At 43.7% G+C, this 16,473-nt stretch overlaps 1 protein-coding gene across 1 annotated transcript in view; it reads right to left on the reverse strand.

Annotated features, from left to right (window-relative positions):
- Nucleotides 1–16,183, reverse strand: part of LOC119406033 (dolichyl pyrophosphate Man9GlcNAc2 alpha-1,3-glucosyltransferase) — a 47,378-nt gene extending 31,195 nt beyond the window's left edge. The window contains exons 1-7 of the mRNA XM_037672880.2: nt 16,071–16,183; nt 15,850–15,930; nt 13,859–13,943; nt 11,910–11,999; nt 9,965–10,053; nt 6,143–6,234; nt 559–623 (exon numbers count right to left, since the gene is read on the reverse strand). Coding sequence (XP_037528808.1) covers nt 559–623; nt 6,143–6,234; nt 9,965–10,053; nt 11,910–11,999; nt 13,859–13,943; nt 15,850–15,930; nt 16,071–16,080 — 512 coding nt within the window. The 5' untranslated portion in view covers nt 16,081–16,183. The remainder of the gene's footprint in view (nt 1–558; nt 624–6,142; nt 6,235–9,964; nt 10,054–11,909; nt 12,000–13,858; nt 13,944–15,849; nt 15,931–16,070) is intronic.
- Nucleotides 16,184–16,473: the final 290 nt, after the last annotated feature.

Here is a 16,473-nt window from a genome sequence, read left to right on the forward strand (position 1 = left end):
TTTGTTAGGGCGAACCTGTGCCCGGTAAACGAGATGTCAAATTACAAGCGATACATGCTCTACACAGACAGTGGCAAACAGAGCGTTGACCCTCCATAATCTGATGTGCGGTTAGGCGGGTCGGCATTTACACGTGCTGCATCGAACATTCAAGTCTAATCGCTGGTGGCCGCGCTAGTTCCAGAATAGGCTCAAGGGTTCACGTTTTCGCGCTCGAGCCTATCAGGAGACTCTGAAATAATCTGGAAGGTTCCCAGACATTCGGGTGCGGATTGTAGAAGACAGTGATTATATGTCTAACAGACTAGTTACATAAAAATAGCAACAGAAACGTGTATGTCAATATTAAAACCATGTCAAACCAAATCTGCTACATTTTGCCATTGTATAGTGGCTGGTTCTTGAATTTTCTTGGTATGTTTTTTATCGATGACAATTACTGCATCATGTCCTTCGCAGAAAATGCTACTGTGGGTATTCACACTTAAAAATAAAACAGAAAATATCTCGAAGCAAACGACACAAACAATAAAAACATGTATCACACCAAAAGGATACTGAAAATGACCGTGGTCGATGAGAACCAGGCCAGGCACGATCAAGGTGAGGGTGCTTGCGATAGCCTGCATGTTAGGGTAAATTTTGGCACTGTCGCAATCATCAACCATCACAGCTCATACAGCTGCACAGCTGTTTGTTCATCGTTCAGTAGTTCACTTCTCACTCAACCTTACTATAGAGCCAGAATGAAATACCTGCATCGTTTTAACGAAGCAGGTACGTGTTTTGTTCCACCACAGTAATGTGGTTATGTGAGGAACTATGAAAACATAACGTATCATTAAGAACAATACCTAATGAACAATAATGGCCATGTCAGCTGTGTCTCGGTTGCATAAGATCCAAATAGATGGACTTTTCAGAGTGCACACGACTAGCATTGCTGTCTGCACCTCCATTGAATATCTCTCTCTCTCTCTCACTCTCTCTTTTATTGTTGCGCTTGTATCGCTAGGGCAGGGTGTTGTTTTCAAACTATATTTGCGAGTGCACTTTTAAAGGCGTGTTCCACTTGCTACTATTACTGCCTTTCTGTATCTTCTTGTTCATGTGTCCTGCTGGGTGCCTAAAGCAATGAGCCAATGCTGACTAGCCAAAATTTCAGTTGTGCGCAGCAAGACTGCAAGGAGCGCCAGTTTGTTATACACCATTTCATGTCAATGCGCTGTTTTGTACAACGGTCACACATGCACACATTCGTATTGTGCGCAACAACATAAGAAGATAAAGCAAATGAGTGATTACAAGGCTACCGAGAAATTAAGTTAATTATCAGTAATTAATTACATATAGTAAATAATTGCATACAAATCTGGTCTGAACTTCATGATAAATATGAAAAAAACCTATTAGGATACATGTGAGCAAGATAGCAGGGTCATTCCACGCCAACTTTTTATTCTTCAATATTTTTGTCAAAACTGTTTTCCCAGTCCTTAGAATCCTGTTCTTTACCACGTGACTGGAAGGTGGGCAAGGTGGTACCATTATTTAAATCTGGTGATGCACAGTCCCCTTTGAATTACCGACCAATATCCCTCACCAGTGTACCTTGTAAGCTTTTAGAACACATCATTTATTCTCATCTCGTAACCTTTCTAGATACAAATTCATTCTTCTCTCCCAATCAACATGGCTTCCGTAAACATTTTTCATGTGAAACACAACTGGTTTCGTTTACACATGACCTTTTTGCGGCATTGGACAGCGGACTAATCATTGATTGTATATTCTTGGACTTCTCTAAAGCTTTTGATCTTGATTCTCACCAGTTACTCTGTTTTAAGCTAAGTAAATTAAACATTGACCGCAATATATTAAGATGGATCGAATACTTTCTCGCTAACCGAACTCAGTTTGTCACCACCAACAATAACAATTCACAAGAGTCTCCTGTCACTTCTGGTGTGCCACAGGGGTCAGTTTTGGGCCCTCTTCTCTTTCTTGTTTACATCAATGACCTGCCTAATAATATTCTATCATCAATTAAATTATTTGCTGATGACTGTGTTATTTATAGAAATGCTTGCACTAATACTGACGCTAATTTCCTGCAACAAGATCTTAATGAAGTTTCTTCCTGGTGCACTAGATGGAACATGCGACTTAACGCTAATAAATGCAAGGTAATGCGAGTTTCTCGCACCTCTAGTTCTATTGATGTTCCCGAATACCTAATTAACGATAGTGTTTTAGAAAGTGTTTCATGCTACAAGTATCTTGGAGTAAAATTTACCTCTAATCTCTCATGGCACACTCATGTCACCCACGTAACTAACAATGCCAATCGCACTCTTGGCTACCTACGAAGACACTTTTCAAGGGTACCTTCAGCCCTTAAACTCATACTATATAAAACCCTTGTCCGTCCTAAGCTCGAGTATGCAAGCGCTGTATGGGATCCCGGCACTAACACACTAGTTGAAACCTTAGAATCCGTCCAAAATCTGAGTGCACGTTTCATCCTTTCAGACTATGCACGCACATCTAGTGTATCATCTATGAAAACAGTTTTGGGCCTTCCACTTCTTTGTTCGCGCAGGAAAGTGTCTCGTCTTGTTCTTTTTTATAAAATTTACCACAATCCACAACTAAAACAAGACCTTATTTCCAAACCACACTACATGTCATATAGATGTGACCATCCCCACAAAGTACACATTCCTTTTTCACATACCAAGTTCTTTCACGATTCCTTTATTCCCTCTACCTCGAACGAATGGAACCACCTACCCTCCTCTGTTGCCCAATTGACCGATGTCACTGCTTTTAAGGCTGCTGTTGAATGCGATGTTTACTCTTAGCAGCATTTTCTTTGTTCACTCTTATTTTTCCTATTACTATGTATACTCTTACCCACTCCCTTCTGTAACGCCTTCGGGCCCTGAAGGTACTGAAATAAATAAAAAATAAATAAATAAACTGTCCCAGTCTGGGCGCTCGACAAAAATCAATTTCTGTAAAAAAATCTGAGAAAATTACGCACATATATAGACATTAGTTCTACGGTATTTTCCCAAAATATTCCGAGCGGCAAAAATTTGTCGGGCACGTGAGCGCCATTTGAACTTCTCAATATGGTGGAAAACCAGGTACGAAAGAAAAATTCGCTATAAATGGACCGTCTCACACATTCATTCGAAAGTTGCTTTTTTGTGTTTTTAGAGCAACGCGCTTTTATTATAGGACAGTTGCTTGGAGTAGCTTTATATTTTTCACTCCTTAGCACGTAGGTAAAATTGAGTAAATTGTGGCGTTTTTGGGAATTTTTTTATCAAAGACGATTGTAGACCAAATACATCAATTATTTTTATAGAACTCTCCATAAAACGCACTATTTCCTAAAGATTTTGTTTTGACTGTGTGCGGCGCGCAGGCTCTAAAATAAAATCCTGAACTTGGAAAAAACGCTACATTGGCCTAGGTTCAGACGTCTGTAGCACCCTAAGGTGGTCGAAGAAAAAATAAGCAGAAAAGCGCATACGATTGAGAATCATAACAACTTCATCCACAGAAAGTTTAATCGAAGTAGTTTTTGTTTTAGTCAAGAAACATTTTTTTGAGGTTTAGTCTCACCATTTCATTATTTTGCTATGGGGGCAATACAAACCGACTGAATTTGCTGCATAAATAAAGACGCAGTGTATTTGTAGCACATGGTTTTCAGTTCCTTTTGTTAGTACTTTATAATGTATATTAGATATCAAGGAAATGACAAACAGAGGTAAAAATGTAACAATACCATTGACTTAGATGCCGAAATTCCCCAATAATGAATCGCGTTGCTTATTGCATGCGGCTCTGAGAATCAATTAGCGTCAAAATAAGTTAAGTCTCAAAGTTCATGTAAACCTGAGAAAGGAGGCGCGAGCGTGGCCATTTCTAGCGGATCCAAACGGAGTTCATCTATGTATTCCGCCACAAACGCCGCATGATGTGACGACGCGCCGCGTATTCACGCATTCCGTCCGTCGTCCGCGACACTGCGGACGGGATATGCCAAGCTATTTTTCACATCCTTATTTGGATGTTTGCAGACAGCAGATTTTGGCTAAAGTAAAATTTGTGCATCTGGTAACTAGCACTGTTACAGCAAAAGCTGTTATGAGATCACAACAAGGGCCGTTTTTGGCGCCGTAGTTGTCCGCCGCTGCTGCCGCCGGTGTCTGTAACCACTATCGCTCGAAATAAGAAAAAAAAAAACGAAATAAGAAAAAAAAAATATCCAGGATGGAACGAGGTTCGAACCTGGACCCTCTGCGTGTGAGCCCAGTGTTCTACCTCAGAGCAATGCCGGTGCTTGAAAACGCTGTGCAAACATGACCGTTTACAGGCTTGATGTCGGGAAGGAACCACATTAACATATGTAATGTAGTGTCGTAGAAGAGTAAAATAACAGCCACGAGTCACACAACGCGAAATCTGTAACCAGGCGTCACACAACACGAATTGCGCAACGAGTAGGTTGTTGAATTCTTCGAACCCCTTACAAAGGGATGTACCATTAATTCTTGATCGTCATCAGCCACAGCATCAACAAAGTGCACATAATGCCTTACAGGTATTTAGCGGGTACCACGGTTCTCCGCACAATGACAAAAAATTGCATAGTGGCTGCTTCCCTTCTTCATAAAAATTATGATTTGTAGCGTAGTGGGTTCCTAGCAGTGCACTTCTATTGGTTGCCAAGGAAGCCCATAAGGCTCCCATGATCCATTTCCTCACGGTCTCAATAAAGTTAATTCCCTCTCTCTCAATCTTTCTAGTGGGTCGTTTAAAGCTTCCAAACCATTACAAAGGGCTCAGCCATAATTTTTCATCGTCATCAACCGTGGCATCAACAAACGGCACATGATGCCTTACAGATGGTACCTCGCTTCTCCGCAGAATGACGAATACTGTCGTGGTGGGTGCTTCCCAACTTCACAAAAATTATGATTTGTGGCGTAGTGGATACGTTGCTAGTGTACTTGTATGACTAGCCACAAGATAGTTTATAACGGGCTCTAGAAATGCCGCTCTTCAAGCTTTCGCTGTGACTGTGCTGCGCTATCCGCGCAGGCCTGGCTTTTTTACAGCTGTTATGAGATCACAACAGCCTATTTTTGTGGCGTAGTTGTCCGGCGCCACCGCCGCCACCTCCGGTGTGCGTAAACAATGCAATAAGTAACGCGATTCATTATTGGAGAATATCGGCATCTAAGCCAATGGTATTGTTATATTTTTACCTCTGTTCATCATCTCCTTGATATGTAATATACATTATAAAGTACTAACAAAAGGAACTGAAAACTATGTGCTAAGAATACACTACATTTTTTTTATGCAGTAAATTCAGTCGGTTTGTATTGCCCCAATAGAAAAATAATGCAATGGTGGGACTAAACTTCAAAAACTTTGTTCTTGACTAAAACGAAAACTACTTCAATTAAACTTTTTGTGGACGAAGTTGTTATGATTCTCAATCATATGCGCTTTTCTGCTTATTTTTCTTGGACCACCTTAGGGTGCTACAGACGTCTGAACATAGGCCAATGTAGTGTTTTTTCCAAGTTCAAGTTTTTATTTTAGAGCCTACGCACCGTACATAGGCAAAACAAAGACTTTTGGAAATGGTACGTTTTATGGAGAGTTCTATAAAAATAGTTGATGTATTTGGTCTGCAATCGTCTTTTGTAAAAAAATTCCCGAAAACGTTGCAATTTACTCAATTTTACCTACGCACTAAAGAGTTAAAAATATAAAGCTGCTCTAAGCAACTGTCCTACAATAAAAGCGCGATGCTTTAAAAACACAAAAAAGCAAGTTTCGAATGAATGCGTGAAACGGTCGATTTATCTTTCGTACCTGGTTTTCCACCATTTTGGGAAGGTCAAATGGCGCTCACGTGCCCGAAAATTTTTGCCGCTCAAAACATTTTGGGAAAATACTGTAGAATGAATGTCTATATGCGCGTAATTTTCTTAGATTTTTTTCAGAGAAACTGATTTTTCTCGAGCGGCGCTACTGGGACAGTTGGCGTGGAATGACCCAGCAGCATCAAGGAAGGTGAAGAAGAAAGCGGGACTGTGCCTCAGCTCACCACGTCTCTTGGCTTCATCCTCACAGGTGAACGAAGCGAGTTCCAGAAGAACAGAACAGCCGGGAAGTACACGAGCACGTCGGCAGCCAGGACTGGAAGAACGACAAAACGGAAGTAACAAACCAAGTTTCAACAATATCGACTCTCAAAAAAAACCAGAACATTTGTTTGACAAAGACGGGATGTGAGCTGCATAGGTACAGTGTGTGCGAACATTTGAACTGTGCGGGAATGCGCAACAAGCTGTTTACAAGAGCAATGAATCAGGTTAGTTGCTAACTCATTGTTCTTGGGCTATGCACTTTTTCAACTGGGACAGACAAGATGGACACGGATGATGATCATAAAACTAAAGTTGACAGTTCCGTTCATTGCCGGCATCCATCATGTCTTTCCCAACATGAAAGGCAATGTAAAAGACGTGAGCTTTGAAGGTCCCTTAAATCACCCAGAGGTCGAAAGTGGGTCATTGCGTTGCAGTTGTGCATGAGTCTTCACCAAACATATCGCCGCGAGAATTTTTCGGAACGGTGTCGCAATAGCGGAGTGACATGCATTTGATGATCCAAAAGCTGCCTTAGCTCATTTCGCTCTTTCCTTCACTACACTCCATTTGTTGGCTCGTCTCTCCACCTGGCTGAGTGCTCCTCCTCAACGTGTGAGGAGGAAGAGCAATCAGCGCGCGTATGTGCGAGCAGACAAACAGGTTCTTTTGGTTCCCGACATGACCAGACCCCAGTGGTGATGTCACAGCCAACACTGGGGATACCGAAAGGCCCAGAGAGGTCAAGGGATTGTTCTTATTATTTTGTGGTGCGCCCATGGCTCGCTGCGCTTCTGTGTTTGGCATTGCTGATTATGAAAGCATTTTCAACTCAATGTATGCTTTTACTTGAAATGTTTAAAAGTTATTGGAGGTGGTTTAGAGGCCCTTTAAAAGAGACTTGCATATACATATGAAAACATGCTAGCAAGTGAACATTTTTTTTGCATTTTGTGTGTTAATACACAAACGAGAAGTCAGAAGGCTGTCTTAATGCTGAGCCTAGGAAGAACAGTGTTCATAGGCAACAGACGGAGCTATGCACAAGAACACATTTGACATGTGAAATAGAACAATAAGAGCACTGTACATATACCATATTTTCTCGCGTATGACCCATCCTACATACAGTCGACGTCCGATTTCCCGGACCCTCAAGGGACCGCGAAAACGTCCGGAAAATCGGGCAGTCCGGAAAAACGAATGCACGTGAAAACGCACCTTTTTGATAGGTATTTTTCGCTGACGGAGAGGGTCACAGCCGGAATACAAGATTCCCATAGCAATTCAGCCAATGCATCGTTTAGGTGGCTCTGAAAATAGCCGTTTATAAAAAAAAAAATACGACGTGGCCGGCACTACCTCATAGGTCAGCACTTGGGCGCAAAGAAGTCGCTTATTTTCTTTTGCACGGTCCGCTTGCCCGCGATTATGTCTGCCTCAATTTCAGTCAACGTCATGTTGCCGCTGTACACCAATGACAGTGTCATCAGTGCTCGCGTCAACTTCGAGCTCGTTGGCTGTGTAGGAGCTGGCTCTTCGTTCTCGGTGTCGGAGTCATCGGAATCCTCCGTAACTTGATGAATGATTTCGTCATCGGTCAACTCCGCACATAGCTCGAGGTCTTTGTCAGCGTCGGCGAAGCCCTCAAGGGTTATCTCGGCTGGAATCAACACGCCGCCAGCGCGCAGATCGTCGAAGGCAACGTCCGCGGATGGCAGTTCGTCATCGTGAGCCTACGAGGTGGCTTTGTGCGCTTCGAAGGCGCGGACGAAGACGAAGGAGCAGTCGGTGCCATTGCTGTAAACGGCGAATCCGCTCGACGAAAAGCGCAGCACGAAACAGCTAGGAACTCGGTGGATGCTGAAGGTCGGGAAACGTGATCACTGAAGGTAGCGCGCAGCAGCAAACGATCAACCGCAGACACGACCGCAGAGCTGGCACAGCTGACAAAACAACACGTGAACGAACACAGTGGTTTGGCTTGGCTTAGCTACGGCTGGCAACGGATTGACACGTGCGGTTTCGAGGTTACGGCAGCCGCGGCGCGGTGCGGCGGTGCTGCTGGCCACGGGAGAGTATTTCGGCCGCGCGTTAAAAAAGTCTACACAGAGCTGCTCCGCGCGCGGTGGTCGCGGTTGCCTAGACGACGAAGACGCGGCCGCGGCGGCACTCCGACCGTCGTTGGGTTCTGCGGCAGTGCCATGTTTCCTTTGGTATTACAAAGTATTCAGTGGGCATTGCGATGAAGCAGTGACTGCATGAGCTGCACGTCACAGCGCACAAATGCAACATTCAAGGGTAAAATTTAGCACAGCTTCACTAACTTGGCGTCGCGAAGACTGATGAAACTGCGGAGCTGGTGCCTTTTCCTTGGCTTTGGGGTGCGTTTTTTACTAAGTACTATTTTAGCTGTCGATACAGCGATGATAACATGACGCCGCTAAACGGTCCGTGAGCTCCTGCTTTGGCCACTCGCAAGTCAGGATCGGATTCCCTTCGTTGCTGGGCGGCCGACGTCTCTCTTCCCGACGAGTTTTGTCGTGCAGTTGCGGCGACACGCCTCTCTCACTCGAAACTCAGGGTCGGCCCGTCATCGTTGGGCCCATATGCTCTAGCGAATTCCCATCATATTTCCCGCCGCGCCGCTTCTTCTCCCGAAGACACAACCTTGTTCGTACTCGCCATACTCGTCGCCGAACGTCGTAATGCTCTGCGCCGACAGTGCACGCTTTTGTACTGCTTTGTTCACTCAGAATTTATACTTGCAGCAACAACGAAATGAAACAATGTTAGTGCTGTTAAATCAAGGTGTGCGGCCTAGAGGTAGGGGGCACTCTTGTAAGCTCAGTGCGAGCAGTCCGGCCGCATTAGAATTAACACCACAATTAAAGCACGATATGCAACACGTACGAACTGACGGTCGGATGTCAACAAGCATGCACGCTAGCAATAAACAAAGATAATGATGTGCGTCTATCCTGGCCTCTCCTAACTCCGTCGCACAGTAGTCAGGGAACACCAAGCCCAGCTTTTTACTCTGCCGAAATAACATAACACTACCGCAGAAGGGGAGCGCATACTATCGATACGATGGCCGGAGCCACCGCGTCTACGCGTCTCCGTCTCGCCGGTCTCGCTCGCCTGGCAACGGCCAGACCCCCGCCAGAGGGCCGCACCGGCCGCACTTTTTTAACGCGCGGCCGAAATACTCTCCCGCTGGCCACACCTGCGATGCGAGTATGGTGGGTTCAAGGATATGAAAATGAAAACAACCAAAATGGCGGCGTCGGTGGCGACTTTGGGTCGGCGGTTAACAGTAAAAAGTCCGGGAAATCGGATGGCGAAGGCTATAAGCGTCCGGAATTTTGGACTTTTTAATACATTGACTCTACGGGGAACTTGACGGTGCCACAGATGAGTCCGGGAAATCAGGCATGTCCGGAATTTCGGGCGTCCGGGAAATCGGACGTCGACTGTATAACATCACCCCCCCCCCCCCCCCGAGAACCTGACAAAAAATGTGTAAAAAAAAAACCGTGCGCATTGATGTGAAGCCACCTTCCTTGCAATGGCGTGAAGCCACACTGTACAGCAAAATTTGCATGTAACCTACACTCCAACTTTAGCTCTGAATTTTAATAATCTTTTGTGCATGTTATATGCAGGAAAACACATTAACTGATACTCTGTTTCACAGAACACGGTCAATGGTTCCTGCTTTCATCTACACAAGCTCTACATAATCTCTACAGACCCAATTTCAGGCATTTTCTTACCTGTGTATCGCATGAACAGCTTGTGGTCATAGCTCTCCATACCTCGTGATTTGCCGAGGGCAACCCAGCTTCCATTGATGACCTCTGCACTGGAGACACATTATTTTTTTTTTCCAGCAATTAAAACTGGAACTCATTGAAACCCACTGTAACTAACAAATCATCATCAATTGAGTTTGCAACTATGATTGGGTATGAAATGCTTGCTGCAAAAGTAGCCTCAATGTCACAGTGGAATCACCAAACTTACTAAGAGTTGAGCCTATGTGATTGTCACAAACGTATAGTTTTTCCTCTTTCTATTGTTGTTTTGAGTGATGTTCTTTTCGTTGTAGATGTGACAAAAATTGTTTTCCTGATGTATTGTTCCAATAAGAATGTATAGTGTTATGCATGTACGATTCTACATAACCAACACAATTTTCATGTGCCTTTGCTGCTATAATCTCCAATGAAATTGCCAGTGTTCTTAGATAAATAAATGAATAAATGAAAGTGCACACACTATGAACAGATAACTTTATCAAAAGCAAAAGATACTCCTATTTTAAATGTCAGTCACACCCAGATACTAGTATATTGAACTCGAAGAAGATAGCGAAATATTTTGACATATCGATAATTCTAATTAGAAAATACTACACCCCTATGAAGCGTAACTGAATTTCTCTCTTTGCATGTCTCGCACTGTCTCTTGAGATTACGAAAAGCAGGAATTTACCGATTTATTTCTCTCAAGCTATGTCAAAGGAGTAAAAGTTTACTTATTGATTTTTCCCTCATTTGCCCTCCAGTGGAACCCGTGCATCAGATCCTTTTGTGTCTTCTAGGCAGTGTGGTGGTCCGTTTTTTCGACAACGAACAGCTGTGGGTAACATGTTTCACTACAGAGCGGTTAGTTTCCTCCGCTGCTAGTAATCTTCACTGCATCAGACGGCTGTCTTGTGGTGACAAGTAACTGCCCTTCCAATTCAATGAACTGTTTCGCAGCGTCGGCCAAAACAAGAGCCAAAATTTAGCCAGCATGAATATTTGTGATGATGCAAGTGATTGCAGGCAACTTTGCACTAAGTGAGCCGCCCGGGTCCACTTTTTTCACGTGAAGGTGTTCTGCATCACTTTTCCAATCAATCATCGAATAACTTCAGTATTAGAGTTTATTGTATCACGAATACAAAATTTCTTGAATCTGTCAAGAACGAGCTGAGTTACAGGAATTTCTCTCATGCTTTAGCTGCTTTCCCGCCTCCCGACGAGCATGCTATAAGCTACACAGGCAGGGATGGCACAGGAGAAAGAAGTTGCATCAGCATGCATCATGACCTCGAGTGCGAGTGATGAAACGCTGTTTTTCTCTCCTGTGCATGAGTGCAGCTAGTGTTTAATGTTAAGCAGACCATGGTCCACAGCGCCAGCACAACGCCGCACCTCGTGGAAAGAAGCACACCTGATCCAAGCACCACTCTTGATTTATGTTGGCTATTGGCAAATAGCAAGCTATCTGTTCAACGTCAAACAGCAGGTGCCAGCAGCCTCCGAAGAGGGTGAGCACAGGCCTCTGTATGAAAAGAGAACACCTGAGAAAACGGCAACTTAGAGCTCCGCTTCTACTCTCCTTGCTGTGCGTGACTGCAAGATTTGGCTGAAATGTTCTGAGCAGTGTTTACTTTCCACGGGACGTGTTTTCTCACCAAGCCCAAGGGGTGATTCATGACCCCTTTAACGTCAATGAGGGCAGTGTCATTATCATCTTCAGGTTTCCTAAACTCGACCCTACGTCAAAGCCTCTGCTGCCCTAAACGCGTTTCACTTTCAATCGCATGCATCCTCAGCTACATTTTGCTTGGTGTTTTCTTCGTGTTACTCCATCTTATTTCAGTAAGTACAGCATTAATAACAGTAACAAGAGCGATCAAATCACAGTGAATGAAGTACTAGTTCTTACACTTTCCCACACAACCAGCTGTGATAGGCCGTCAGAGGTGGGTAGTCCAGACCCCAGTAGAGGAGATCGTTGGTGGTAGAGTTCTCGTACCTGTAAAATGCAAAGACATCACTTTATAAGACTAACTACAAAACAGTCAGGGAGTGCAAATTGATGATGCAAATGCACAGAACCTCTGGAAATCCTCAGGATGTCTTGAGGGTGTACTAAATGTTTTCACTCCTAAATATGTCGTTAAATTTGGGTCAGCACCTCTGAACACAAGACTAGAAATAATCAGAACTGCCAGCTCATAAAAAGATCACGTGCTACATGACTCCAACAGGCAGAAAGAGAGTTCCACACTTTCCACCATGGCTGTGATCGGCGCTAACACTCCTAGGTTTAAATGCACATATAGTATACCCTATAAAGTGGACGGGAGGATGACCGCCGCCGTAGCTCAGTGGTAGAGCATCGGACGCGTTATTCGAAGGTCGCAGGTTCTGTCTCTACCGGCGGCAAGTTATCTTTTCGTCCACTTAACTTTCATCACATGAATAATAATATCTGGGGTTTAATGTCCCAAAACCACAATATGATTAGGAGAGACACCGCAGTGGAGGGCTCCGAAAATTTCAACTACTTGGTGTTCTTTAACGTGCACCTAAATCTAAGTACACGGGCCTCAAACATTTTTGCCTCCATCGAAAATGCAGCCGCGGCGGCAGGGATTCGATCCCGCGACCTTCGGGTCAGCAGTCGAGTTTCTTCACATTTATATCCTAATTACTACAAATAACATCCCCTTTACTTTCCTTGCATTATTGTCTGTTAGTTCTCATTAATGCTGATGATAACAGTTACTTGAATTAACTAGTTTTGATTTTGATCGCTAGTTAAAAAAAAAATGCTCTGAAAGCCAGCGAAATTCATATTCAATATTTTAAACAGTGGCTTGACACAATAAAGATAACAAAGCAGAGATGTCACCTATGTGGGCAGCCACACAAATGGCAGCCATGTGCGTATTGACAATGCCACCCACACAGGCTGCAAAACAGCTACCGTTTGGTATTTTAATTGTGTCAAGCCAGGGATAAAAACATTGAACACTACTTTTAAATTCGATAATTTCAGACGGTGGACACGCATTGAGATTATGGAAAGCTGGCTTGTTTTCTTCCTGCGACCGCTACGGCTGCAGTAAGCAAACACAGCATTGTTGTTGACATCGTTTTGAACAATGTCATCGTACTTCGCATCACTAAGTGCGTGACGCCAGCAAATTTTAGACTGCATTATGAACACACACAAATGTTGATGACACGACATTCCACACTTCGGGGCACTTGTAAGTATCAATTTAATACGTCTCGCGTTTCTCAGACTTTGTAGTTGCTGCCATCCTCTTACGCGCAAGAAGCATATGGCAGAGTCTTTTCAACTTTGAAGATGTGCGACAGTGTATCACTCATGAAAATAATTTTGGGCCTTCCACTTCTTTGTTCACGCAGGTCTTGCCTTGTTCTTTTTTATAAAATTTTCTACAATCCACAATTACAACAAGATCTTCTTTCCAAACCATACTACATATCAAACAGATATCAACACAAAGTGCACATTCCTTTTTCATGTACGAAATTTTCATGATTCTTTTATTCCCAGTACTTCGAATGACAGAAACCATCTGTCCACATCTATTGCCCAATTGACCAATGCCACTGATTTTAAGGCCGCTGTTCAATGCCATGTATACTCTTAGCAGCTATTTCTCTTCTCTCTCGCTCTCTTTTTCCCTCTTATTGTGTATACTGTTACTCACTCCCTTCTGTAATGCCTGTGGACTCTGAAGGTACTGAAATAAATAAATAAATAAATAAATAAATAGAAAGAAAGTTCTTCTTTCTGGTTAGCCAGTGGTAGAAACGTGAGAGGGAAAGACAATACAAATGTTAATGCGTTATTACCATTGCGTAACTGGGAGATTCACGGTGACCTCCTGCCAATGCCTCTGAGCCTCGTAGTCTCCAAACATGGGCGGCTTGCCGGCACCTGCGAATCATGTACAAGTTTTCACTGCAATCCAACAGACAGTTTGATCAACCACACTGGGTCGCTCTGGTGCAAAGATGAAGCTGTAGATGAGAAACGCCACACCAGGGCTCCCCAATGTACTTGATCGAGGGCGCAACGTAACTACGATTGATGTCATGTCATGCGAGCTCCCAGCTTGGTGAAGCTAGAATTAATGCCACCCAAAGTGGGAGGTAAGAGATAACGTAGCCACTGTGCATAAAATGGTTAGACAGTGCTCCGGAAGCTGCAGAGTAATGCACACAGGTGAGATTAAAGAACTTGTTTTAACTACGTTTCACTCGTGGTAGTATACTCATGATCACCCACCACAAGTCGCAAGCGACTAGATGGTACTTAACAACTACAACAACAAAAGGGCCGCTTTGGTGGTAAAGTGGTTATGGTGCTCGGCTGCTGGCCCGAAAGACGTGGGTTCAAGCCCAGCAGGGGTGGCCGCATTTTCGAGGGAGGCAAAATGCTGGAGGCCCATATAAAGTGCATCGCAGTGCACATTAAAGAAGACCTGATGGTCGAAATTACCCAGGGCCCTCCTCTATAGTGTGCCTCATAGTCATATTGTGGTTTTGGCAAGTAAAACCCCTGAAATTATTATATTATTAATAACAGCAACAATGACAGCCTGTGTCAGAAGTATAGCAATGCAAGATTAAAATAAAGCTTAGTGACATATTTTTCACAGTTAGGTCTTTCTTAATGTGGCCCCTTCTGAAACGGAAGAAAATTGCAGCAGGTCCGATGCACTTGTTGAAATTGACTTAATGTGAAGCACAGTTTTCTTGACACGTTTTAACTATGTGCTATGCAAAATGACAAGCAACACATACAGTACACATACAGTTTCCAACTATGCATGAGGAACTGCTCCCACATCCCCCCAAGCTTTGAGTCATCTGGCACTGCGGCAAAGTGCATGCAACTGATCATACTCTGGATAAGCGTGAACGACTGCTTGTGATTGAATAAATGAATGACTTAAAGCGCAAAAGGACAGTATTTTCGCATAAATTTTTGCAGCATAGCAAGTGTGTGCCAGTGAGCGAGACTCTTGGTTTGTAGAATGCACTTCAGTAGCACAGTGCAGATACAGAAAAAAAGAAAGAGTGCAATGTAATCACAGATTGCAAGTCGCTAGCTAGTGTGATTACATGGTCATCGGTCTAGTTTACTACTAGCTGTCCTCTGGACCAGGATAGGCTATTAAACGAGAAGCTGATTTAAGAGCCAGACGGTACTCTGCATGAAGGTAGGCAAGGAAATTAACCTTAATTAGCTTTAAGTTTAATTTACAGTGACCACTGATCAAATGGCACGGATATCGCAAGCACAGCCCTAATTAAGTTCGTGCTAAGAGTGTTAAGATTCACAAAGCTACTTAATTTTTCTAAACGCAATAAATAACGCCTATCATATCGGGTCTTGTTAGTTTCGTTGATTGTTCATGTTAAATAACAGCTGCGCAATCCACCTTCCAGCACCCGCCGTTGTAGCATAGCTGCTAAGCTGTTGAATTACTAAGCTCGAGGTTGAATCGTGAGGCTTCGCGGCTAACTAAGGTGTTGGATAACTAAGCTCGAAGTTGCACCGTGGTTTTGGCCCGTGGAACCCCTGATTTGAGTACTTTTATTATTTTCGCACGAGTTTTACATCGTCGGCTATGATGCAATGGTGTGGTGCGATGTTAAATTCACTACATTAAGAGTAAAGAAGGATATCAGACAGCGACAGGCTGATTGAATCGTGTTTCGATCGTCGTTGCTGTATGGCTCATTTTTAAAGAAAGCTGACTCCCACGGGCATGGCCTTGGGAGCATCAGGACAGGTTATCTGAAGGCAAGTTTCATCAAATAGATCGCGTGCATACCAGAGTAAGGCCATAACGAAGTCGCCGAACGAAGCAGTAAAGCTGTCAGCACTCCGAAATAGCACACGTCGTCGATTTCACCTGCGAAACAAGATCCATAGTTAGCGATCGTCAGGCACTGTGCTCAGAACAGGCCGCTAATGTAAATAAATCTGCGTGTACGTAGCTTGATCTTGAAATATAGCGACCGCCAGCTTACTTTCGGAAACCACGCTACTCACCGGCAAACATCGTGCGTGCCACAAGACAACACACGCGGACAAACCGACGTAAACAGCGGTGCAAAAGGCAAAACGGAAATAACTTTAAAATCGACTAACCCAGCGAATTTTTTTCTGTAAATGTAATTAAAACAAATAGCTACTTACAGTAACGTGACAACTTTTTTTGACTGGCGAAATAGGTTGAGATTAGACAATAAAAAATTAAGAAAAGCGATTGTTTGGGACGTTTTGCATCTGGTGTTAGAGCTGCCCCGTGCGCGTCTGCCAGAAGCTGCGAGCCATGTGTCAGGGAGAGTTGTCGTTTGGCGGCTTTTAAATTCTACGTCTATCGTCGCTCATTTTGTGTCAGAATCACCGCAAACATGTGCGGGATTGGACTGTGCGTCAGGGTTTGTGCAGC

The sequence above is a fragment of the Rhipicephalus sanguineus genome, chromosome 9 (genome assembly GCF_013339695.2).
Source record: "Rhipicephalus sanguineus isolate Rsan-2018 chromosome 9, BIME_Rsan_1.4, whole genome shotgun sequence".
Taxonomy (NCBI): domain Eukaryota; kingdom Metazoa; phylum Arthropoda; class Arachnida; order Ixodida; family Ixodidae; genus Rhipicephalus; species Rhipicephalus sanguineus.